General features: G+C 35.9%; 1 protein-coding gene across 3 annotated transcripts in view; it reads left to right on the forward strand.

Moving 5' to 3' along the window:
- The window catches only part of KLHL24 (kelch-like family member 24), a 33,065-nt gene extending 22,493 nt beyond the window's left edge, over window positions 1-10,572 (forward strand). For all 3 annotated transcript variants that reach the window (XM_010855663.1, XM_010855664.1, XM_010855665.1), the window contains 3 exons: window positions 3,181-3,369; window positions 4,291-4,479; window positions 10,111-10,572. In XM_010855663.1, coding sequence (XP_010853965.1) covers window positions 3,181-3,369; window positions 4,291-4,479; window positions 10,111-10,311 — 579 coding nt within the window. In that variant the 3' untranslated portion in view covers window positions 10,312-10,572. The remainder of the gene's footprint in view (window positions 1-3,180; window positions 3,370-4,290; window positions 4,480-10,110) is intronic.
- The last annotated feature ends 749 nt before the right edge of the window (window positions 10,573-11,321 follow it).

Here is an 11,321-nt window from a genome sequence, read left to right on the forward strand (position 1 = left end):
ATTTTATCTTTCTTATTTATACAAGTAGGGACAAAGCAAATAAGTGTTAAGATAAACTCACCAGCTTATTTTAAAGCAAACTTACTACTGGCTGCAGCTAATAAATATAAAAAACATATAATCTGATTCTGGACCATTCACTGTCCTTAGGAACTTTGAGAATCACTGGTAGACTAGGGGCAACTACAACCAGTTTTTCTGAGTTAAATTAATATAAGAAGCTGTTACATAAGCAGATAAAAATACAGCTGTGTAACAAGGGCTCACTTGGATTCTTTTCCTGCCTCCGTCTCTATCAGCTCCTCCAAAGCCACTTCAGATTGCTGAGCAGTCTAAGTATAAGCAACATAGTTGGCTTGCGCATTTTTTTTGAAGTGTGGTTGATTTACAGTATTGTGTTAATTTCAAGTATATAGCACAGTGATTCGTGGTTTAGGGGTTTTATTTGTTTGGTGATTATATTCCATTATAGGTTATCACAAGAAACTGAATATATCACACATAACATTTTTTATTCGTCCCCTGTTACCCTCTACTAAAATGATTGCTACCTCTTAAGCCCTCTCGTGGAGGCATTTTAGAGCCACCAATGAGAAAGCAGAACTGCTCTAGTTGGAACAGAGATGATGCCAGGAACCCTTCCCACTCAGTCACCTATCAGTTCTCATTCCTTCCCTCTTATCTCCCCACAAAAGCGTCTTAAAAACTCTGTACTGTAGAGCTTCTCAAAGTGCAGTTTGAAAGCTACTGTTAATTCCTAAGGGTACTGATCTAGTGTGCTGCTGCCACTGACAAAACTAGTGAAATAATGAGGACCTTAAGGTAGGTGTAATGAAAATAAAATACTAACAGTATTTTCTAAAACCACTGGTTTGTTAATAGAGTTTTGGTAGCTATACATCAAGGATGACAACATAAAAGGGGCAGGTTGAAAGAGATGAGGTCAGACTAAAAACATTATAATTCTTTATTCTGAACAGAGAAAAGCATATGAAAATGATTGATGTTCCAAACATCATTTATGGATTGATGAACACAAATTTACTTGATAAATATTAGTATACTTGACTTGAAGTTACCCAAAACTTGGAAGCACTAATTCAAAAAATAAAAAGATTCCTTCTGTCCTTCCACAGCAAGTACTCAATTCATGGAAAACAGTTATTCCAAAAATTACATTCAAGGCTGAATTCAAACCTATAAAGTTATTTAAAGCATAAATGTTTTCTGTTAAGGAAACCTAGGATGGTTTGGAATATAGTATCGTAGAGCAAGAAGCAATCTTAGAAAATATTTAATGTAACTTTTTCAATTTATGAAGAAACTGAATCCAGAGAGATGGAGTCATTTGCTCAAGGTTGCACAGAAAGTGATAAAGCAGGGGCAAAAGCTCAGATTTTCTCAATCTAGGAGCCTTTTATCTTGAGGCTCATAGCATATATTTTTAGTTTATGCATGTAGTGTAGTGTTAAAGTTTAACCCTCAAAATTATGTGATAGGTACTATTATTTTATACATTTTCAGATTGAGGAAATTAAGACAGAGTTTGAGAGAGTATAGGTAAACTGCCCAAGCAAGGTCTTATGTGCAGTGGCAGAGCCAATGTGGACTCTACCTCTCCTGACTTCAAAGTTGTGCCTTTAAGTACTATATTATACCTCAGTTTCTGTACCCCTTCCATAGCTGCATGACCTTGAATAGGTTACCTAACCTCTCTGGGTTATATGGTGTGGGGAGAACAGACCCACCAACAGATCATTTTAAATGTGAGAAATGCAAAATTGAAGTAACATTGGCTGCTAAGGAAATTTGCAAGAGTACAGAAAGATAGATTGTGAACATACTTGAATGACAATGTGTAAATATAAAGTTTGGCCTTGACCATTTGGCATTCATTGTTAGACTAGTAAAAGGAGTTGATGAGGTATTTTAGGAAGATTAATCTATGGTTTAGAGAGTACAAGAGTGGAGACCAGGAGGAGATTGAGAGGTATGAAATGATACGGACCCTGAGGAAGGATAGTGGCAGCGGGAAACAAAAGGAAGGGACAGATGCGAGAGATGCTGTGAAAGAAGGCTCAGTAGAACTTAATAGTTAGATATAGATGCAGAGAAAAGTTGATGCTGCTGCTGCTGCTGCTAAGTCGCTTCAGTTGTGTCCAACTCTGTGCGACCCCATAGATGGCAGCCCACCAGGCTCCCCCCGTCCCTGGGATTCTCCAGGCAAGAACACTGGAGTGGGTTGCCATTTCCTTCTCCAGTGCATGAAAGTGAAACGTGAAAGTGAAGTCGCTCAGTCGTGTCCACCTCAGCGACCCCATGGACTGCAGCCCACGAGGGTCCTCTGTCCATGGGATTTTCCAGGCAAGAGCACCGGAGTGGGGTGCCATTGCCTTCTCCGAAGTTGATGATGATTGTTCATTAAAAGAATTGTAGATATTAAACTGGAGAGCTTCTATAGGTTAAAGATTTCTTGTATATCTCATGATGCTTAATGGATTATTCTGCATATAGCTGGTTTAATAAATGGCCTGTTGATCACTTGTCCTACTTCCTCTTATTTGTGAAGAGAAAATGTATATGAAAGCTCTTTGAAATATACAGTCTAGAGTTCATTATGTGCCAGGTACTTTTCTAGGCTTTATAGGAACTAAATTAAAGAACAAAATAGGCCCTGCCTTCGAAGATCTCACAGTCTAGTAATCCTTACCTAGTATTTTAGTTTCTAGCTTTATTCTATTTTAGAGCTTTAGTCTAGCTTTATAATATTCAAATATTTTCACCATACGTGAATATGAGTACTTATGCTAAATCCTATAATTCTCAATGCAAGTAGTATTGCTGCTAGTGGGATAAAGATTGCTTCTTACTTCAAGCTATACATGTCCTTTTGTGCATAAAGCAGAGATATACATATAGTACATAAACACATATACAATGTATCTATGGTATTAAAACTTTCATTGAACGGGGCTATTATGAAAAGAAATGTCTAAAATATCTCCTTGGTGGTAGTGAGAGGATGATAATTTTTTAAAAGGTCCAGAAATGGAGCTAAGTATATTGCAGTTATAGTCACCAGGAACTTTTAAAGGGAAGAGATCCCTTAATTCTTTAGCCAACTAGTTAAAAATTCAAACTTTTGATAATTAAGATTTTTTCCATGTATTTTACATGTAGGTATATGTTGTTGGAGGCTATGATGGGCAAAACAGACTTAGTAGCGTAGAATGTTATGATTCCTTTTCAAATCGATGGACTGAAGTTGCTCCCCTTAAGGAAGCAGTAAGTTCTCCTGCCGTGACCAGCTGTGTGGGCAAATTGTTTGTGATTGGTGGAGGACCTGATGATAATACTTGTTCTGATAAGGTAAGCCATGTTTTCTTGCAGAAATAACCACTGATATACACAAGAAGAGAAATACAAATGGCCTAACAAGTAGGTAGTTTGGTTCCCTAGTGTGAAAGGCCTTTTAAAAATTGTCTGGTACTTTATACTTTGGGAGGAAAACATTGAGTTTCAGGTTACTAAAGTGAAATGGTTTACAGAATCAAAAAATTATTTGTTCAGAATACAGTTAGTAAGTGAACTAATAAAGGGTGAGACAGTAACCAGTTATACTGCTTTCAAATGGGTCATTTTCTGTGTACTTTGAAAATATTGTTTAGAACAAAGATAAGGGAAGAAAACCTCTCTAATGTAAACATAGGATGGCTCAAAGGTGCTGCAGTTCATTAAATTCCTGGGACAATGAGCATGTGCCATACTGACAGCTCTGAAAATACCCTGTTTATTCTGGAGACAAGTGTCTAATGCCTGATTCATTTAACAATAGTTTACTAAATTTTGTCAATCAATAAATTTTTTCTCAAATTTTAATGTCAAAAGTTACATATTTAGAATTCATTAATTCAGAACTTGTGATAATTTAAAGTATAGTAAATTGAGGTTCGCTTGTATTCTTTTGAAGACTCCCTAAATATGTAAAGAAATTGTATTCAAATTGAGGCATACTTATCTTATGTAACAGAATTTTTTAAAATCCAGACATTAATTTTAATGGGAACAAAGCAAACCTGGTAGCCATTCATCCTAGAAACAATCTGTGCTTGTCTGTCACTCTGTTCTGCTTGATAATTCAGATATTTCATTCTCAAGCCAGCCTCCCTTAATTCTATGAATTAATGGAATTTTATTTTAATCATATTTTTGTATATTGGCAAACTTTTTATTAAGTAAATTTGCATTCTTGTTGAGAAATTTTAATTAAATGTTTCTATATATTACTAGGTTCAATCCTATGATCCAGAAACCAATTCTTGGCTACTTCGTGCAGCTATTCCTATTGCCAAGAGGTGTATAACAGCCGTATCCTTAAACAACCTGATATATGTTGCTGGTGGACTGACCAAGGCAATATACTGTTATGATCCAGTTGAAGATTACTGGATGCATGTACAGAATACATTCAGCCGACAGGTAATAACATAAAACAGACCAAAAGAAAAATCAGTGTAGGAGAGACCAAGTATAGTACCAATATGAATATACAGTACTGGACACTATTTCATGTACACTTGGATTATTTCACAGTTCTTTCAAAGTTCCACGTACAGCATATGGTGTACTTGTTTTGAACTTCTTCCAAGGAATGGATTATTGAAATAACTTTTTACTGTCCCGTGGTAAAGTAGGTACCGTACTTGGTATGTTTGGTTTTTTTCCCCCTTGACCTTTTTCAGACTCCTGCTCCAGTTCTTATCCCTCTCTGTTGTACATTTCAAAAGAGAAGAAATGCTCCCAAACTGGTTTCTTTGCTTCTGCAGTAAGAAATTAGGTAACATGTTGTTTTGTTATAAAGAAAATGGCTGCACTTGGTTCTCTTTCATTCACACTGCATTTGTACTCTTTACTCTGCTTCTACCCCACCCCAAAAAGGCGTTCCCTTGGCCTTTTAATTCATAATTCTACCCTCCTTCCTTCCACCATCAAAATGTTTGATGGCCCTGACGCTGGAAATCTGGCTCGACCCATACCACTTTTGAGGTGTTGTACCCACAAAGGTCATTACTAATAATTTTCTGAGTCTTATTCATGTTCTCTTGGTTTTTTTCTACCCAACCCTTAAATATGGGTATTGCCTGAGCCTCTTTTCCCTGCCCTTTTCCCAGTTTATACTCTATTCCTGCTCAGTACTGATGACTTCAAATCTTATTCTCCATTAAAGCCTCTCTCCTCTGCTCCAGACTCAAATTTCCAACTGCCTATTTAATATGTTCTAAGGCTTCAAACTTAAAACAGAATTCACCTTCTTCCCTAAGCTTACTTTTTCTGTTCCCAAACAACCTAGTGGGTAGAAAAACTCTGTTTCTCCCTTATTCATAACACTTCTGACACCAGATATGTGAGTTTATTCCCGTACCAATCAACTCTCCATCTCCAACTGGTGTCTTACAGTTCAATTCAGATCTGACACAACCTGAAGTTAGCTTCAGATTTTAAGGACTCAATCCCACAAGACTGCCACTGCTTCAGATGCCAGTCACAAGTCTCAGGTTGTCACCAGTACTTCTGAGCAGTCAACTATAAATCAAGGTTTTCACAGTCCCCCCCATGAATTCAGTAATTTTCTCAGGAAAAACACTTACTTATGTTTACAGGTTATTACAAAGGACAGAGATGGGCAGCCAGATAGAGAGGTACCCATAGTCAGGTCTGGAAGGATCCCAAGCACAGAACTTTCTGTCCTCATGGATTTGTGGTGCTCCATCCTCCTAGCACATGGATGTGTTTACCAACCTAGAAGCTCTCCATGTCCTATTTTTTGGGATTTTTATGGAGGCTTTATCATGTATACATGATCAATTATAAATCAATTTCTAGCCCTTCTCCCCTCTCCAGAGAAGGGAGAGTGGGGGAGAAACCCTTTTCAAGCTTCTAATGTCTTGCTTTTCTAACCCATTTTACCACTAGTATCTGTTGCTTGCGTTTGCTATCCAGATGGTATGTGTTCTTGCCTTTGTTCATTCTATCCACTTAGCCTTTAATGCCTTTTCTACCTTATCTACTTGTCTTTCAAGGACCACTGCATAGTTATAACAATCTGAGATTGCCCTGTTCCGAAATAATGCCTTTTCTTTCTGATCTGTCACTATACCTAACCTCTATTAGTAAATATTTATTGAGTAAGTAAACAAATAGAGAATGAAGTAACAGAGGGTCCTAATGTTAAGACAATTTTATATAAAATATAAGAAATATAGACTGTAAGGATAATGACTAGGGTTTGGGTATAACACTATTTTTCTGAAGCTGTTGACATTGAAGTATAGTCTCCAATTAGTAATGTATTCAGAGTAACATTGCCTCAGTTGATGAAAGGGACATAATAGGATCTTCAGTTTCATGGTAAAAAGGGAACATAGTCTTCTGTCCTTCTTATATCCCATTTAAATAAAATGAACTGCAATTCTCTAGTTCATTGTCCTCCTACAAGAGACAGGTGAGAATGTGCCCTGCCACAGAAGAACCCTTGTTATGGTCACGTCCAGCTGCATGACAAGTGCTTACACTTACTTCTAAGTTTTTTAACCAAAGCTTTTTTTAATTGGTTTATTACAGTGAATATTTTTAAATATAGTGCGTTTTCACTAAGAGCTTCTATTCACTGAGAAGTTGACTGTACTATACAAAACAATAGCAGAGCTTAGGAAGATAATTGCTGGCATCTAGCATAACACAGGGCATATCAAAAGCATGTTTTGTTTTTTAATTGGAGGCTAATTACTTTACAATATTGTGGTGGTTTTTGCCATACATTCACATGAATCAGCCATGGGTGTGCATGTGTTCCCCATCGTGAACCTCCCTCCCACCTCCCTCCCCATCCCATCCCTCAGGGTCATCCCAGTGCACCAGCCCTGAGCACCCTGTCTCATGCATCGAACCTGGACTGGCTATCTATTTCACATATGATAATATACTAAAGAATATATCTTTAACTAAATGATTGAGATAAAATTAAGGAAAAACAAGAGGACATATATGGCACATTTTCCTTAATTAGACAGTGCCTGATAGTGACTTCAGAAATTTCAAGGAACATTTAGATCAGAAGTATATTAAATCTATATTGAAGTCTTAAGACTAGTATGTCGGATTCATTTTGATATTTGGCAAAACTAATACAATATTGTACAGTTTAAAAAAAAAAAAAAGACTAGTATGTCAAATCTCTTAATTTTTGTTTTATCTTTTCTCCCCTGGGCCATTCTTAAAACCAGTACCTCTAAATGTATCTATGTATGTATTATTGATAGGCAGGTTTTGAACCATCTGTGAGTCTTTGCCTACCCTTTTAATACTAATCAAATGAAAAATGATGAATCAACTATTTCATGAAATCTACCAATTTCATGGTAGAAAGCTATTTGAACAGTTTTAAAGTGCTTAGAATATCGAATGACCAAAAAAGAGTTGAAAAATGAGCTCTTTTTGTGCAGTCATAATGGACCCAGCATTTTTCCCTGCTGTACCTTGATATTTTCATGCCTTTTGACATTGCATAATTCCTAAAAGCCACAACTTGATATTATAAACATATTTCACTTTTTAATTTTTATCAGGAACATATTTTTTTAATTGTGAAATTTTTTTACTGACGAAGTATTTTTTTAGCCTTCTTCAGTGGACTAGGTATTTAAAATGTCATTAAAGTTTAGAATAATAAATCTGATTCTTTTTCTTTATTGGCATTTTAATGATTCAGCATTATTTAAAAATAATAATAAAAAATAATTCTTTATTGTTGGCATTTTAATGATTCAGCATTATTTAAACATAAAAATAAATAATAATAAAAATAATAATTTAAAAAAATAATAATTAAGGAGAGAGGTATATTTTACAGTATTAAAATTGTGTTTCATTTAAGTCATGAAAAATAACATTTAAAACTTAATGTGTTATTAAGTTATTTTTATTAGTAGCTGTCATTACTCTTGAGACTAACATAGAGTAAAATAAACTACTATGCAAGTCATTTCCTGATACGAGTGAATATCAGTTTTGAAGATTGCTTGTTTCAATTAATTCTGAGCACTATTTAAGAAATGATGTTAATAACAATATCCTATAATTATATAGCTTAAGAATCATCATCCAAATGACTATAAAGTTCAATAGTATAAGCCAGCTTGTACTTGAAAACTAAGGGTATTGTTTTTTGTGGTATTTAAAACTTTCAGAATTTCTAGAAAGAGCTCATTGTGCTTTAATTGAAAAGTGTTATAGTTTGGCACATAATTGATACAATTCATAGGTGGTATTCTACATAAAAATTTTGTCATTCACTAGTGATAATGGGCCAAGTCATTTTGGGTGTATATAAACTCTAATGTAGGCATTTTTAAGTACTCACTTACTCTTCTAGACCCAAAAGTACTATCCTCTATTATATAAATCCACCAAGGTTTAATTTTTTCTACAAGAGTGAAATTTATATATAGCAAATCTAATCAAGTAAAAATGTTTGTTGTACTCACTGGTAGAATCTATCCATTGCTGGTTATGTGGAAGCAGGATAATAATATACAATAACTGTCTGAATTAATATGAAATTTAAATAGAAGAATAATTGACCTGCAGCATAAACAGATTTATGCAATAGACAGTTTTAGTGTAATTTCTTTTTTTAAAGAATCACTCATCCTTGCAAAATATATATTATTGACAGATAAGAGTAAATTTAGCTAAGAATATCATTGTGTAGAAAGTTAACTATAAAATGTTATTTGGGGAGTTTCTATACCCCAATCAAGGCACCCTAGTAACAGTGCTTTCTTAATCTGGTTATAACTCTCTCATTCATTCAACTTGAGGGTAATCCCATATAACTAATAATGTTCCTATCCCTTGATCATGTAATAGACACTTTTTATAGTAAAGGACTGTCCTATAATATTATGATGGTTGTATCATTATAAAATTATGAGGTCCTATAACAGGAGAAGCAACTCTTTAAGGATATTTTTGTTCAACCACCATTAGGTTAACTAAAACCCTTTTCTCAGCCACAACCCCCAGTTTACTGCCCATATCTTGACCCCAATTACTGACATTTACTCTGTTTTAACACTCCCTTCACCCATGCAAATGTGTCTAGTATTCACACATAGAGCAGGAGTTGGGCAAAAGGGAACTTATTTCTTTTCTTCCTTTTGACTGTGTTCAGTTCAGTCGCTCAGTCGTGTCCGACTCTTTGAGACCCCATGAATCACAGCACGCCAGGCCTCCCTGTGCATCACCAACTCTCGGAGTTCACCCAAACTCATGTCCATCGAGTCGATGATGCCATCCAGCCATCTCATCCTCTGTCGTCCCCTTCTCCTCCTGCCCCCAATCCCTCCCAGCATCAGAGTCTTTTCCAATGAGTCAACTCTTCGCATGAGGTGGCCAAAGTATTGGAGTTTCAGCTTTAGCATCAGTCCTTCCAAGGAACACCCAGGACTGATCTCCTTTAGAATGGACTGGTTGGATCTCCTTGCAGTCCAACGGACTCTCAAGAGTCTTCTCCAACACCACAGTTCAAAAGCATTGATTCTTCGGCGCTCAGCTTTCTTCACAGTCCAACTCTCACATCCATACATGACCACTGGAAAAACCATAGCCTTGACTAGATGGACCTTTGTTGGCAAAGTAATGTCTCTGCTTTTGAATATGCTATCTAGGTTGGTCATAACTTTCTTTCCAAGGAGTAAGCGTCTTTTAATTTCATGGCTGCAGTCACCATCTGCAGTGATTTTGGAGCCCAAGAAAATAAAGTCTGACACTGTTTCCACTGTTTCCCCATCTATTTCCCATGAAGTAATGGGACCAGATGCCGTGATCTTAGTTTTCTGAATGTTGAGCTTTAAGCCAACTTTTTCACTCTCCTCTTTCACTTTCATCAAGAGGCTTTTTAGTTCCTCTTCACTTTCTGCCATAAGGGTGGTGTCATCTGCATATCTGAGGTTATTGATATTTCTCCAGCATGTCTAATTTTACTTTTTCTTTTGCTGCCAAATTCCTTAAGGTCAATAGTTAATTTTTTTTTTTAATTTGGTTCAACAGGAAAACTGTGGTATGTCTGTATGTAATGGTAAAATATATATCCTGGGTGGAAGACGGGAAAATGGAGAAGCTACAGACACTATTCTCTGTTACGATCCTGCCACAAGTATCATCACAGGGGTAGCTGCAATGCCCAGGCCAGTGTCCTATCACGGATGTGTGACTATTCACAGATACAATGAGAAATGCTTCAAGCTCTGACGCCAGCGTACCTCACCCAGGAAGCCACAGCAATCCAAGATGAGAGGTTTTAAAAACTCCAGAGTGGGAACTTGGTTTATCTCCTTTATGCCATATGCACAAAAAAACAAAAATAATAATTGTCGTGCCTTTCTCCCCCAAATACCAATCTTTTAAACTGTAATAAAGCCTTTTCTGTAATTGGGGAAAAAAAGGTAATAGTTTTGAAGGTAATAGTGGTCTTTGCTTGGGCCGTGAGAGTGTACCTTTGTGAGTATTTGTAAAAAAAAAAAAAAAAAAGCCTATGTGGCATAGGAAATAATGTTTGCCTGCATACCATTTAGGAATTTGTGAATGGTCTCTTCATTTATGTATGTTTATCTGGAAGACTGTTTATTCCTTATTTTGTCACATAAGTGTGTATGTGTGTGTATATATATGTAGAAAATTGCATGACAAGTTTTCATTTAGGTCAAATCATGTAATGCTTAGAATGCTTAGAATCATTCTAAGGAGGGAAAGACAGTTTTAAAAATCTTTTTCACTAAAAAATACATCCAAATTGATTAACTTTATTATGTTTTTTTTCTGTAATTGATAAAACAGTAATGACAACAATCTGAGTATCATAAAATACTAAGTTATTGTGACTTCATTCTTGGAATTGCTTTCTTATATTAAAGATATTTTGGGGAGAAGATACAAAAGCAAGTCCCCCTAAAATGGGGATTAAAATTAAAGATTAGTTCCTAAGAAAAAGTTATCTAAGACCCTTGAAGGAAAAATGACCCACTGTGGCTCTCAAAAGTATTTATGTATCATCTCTAAATCCTCTAAGGGAAGTGCCTTTTCTTAAACCTGGCAGAAGAGCTGAAATCCACTTTGCAATATTATCTTGTGAAAAACAGGGACAGATTTTCTCCCTAGCCCAGTAGGGTTTGACCTCATTGGAATGGTGCTTTGGGTGAGGACCTCTTCCTGGTTATCCTGTTTTCTTGTGAACAGCTAAAAATCCTGGGAGTCTCTACTGT

This window comes from Bison bison, unplaced genomic scaffold (assembly GCF_000754665.1).
Source record: "Bison bison bison isolate TAMUID 2011002044 unplaced genomic scaffold, Bison_UMD1.0 scf7180017864367, whole genome shotgun sequence".
NCBI lineage: Eukaryota > Metazoa > Chordata > Mammalia > Artiodactyla > Bovidae > Bison > Bison bison.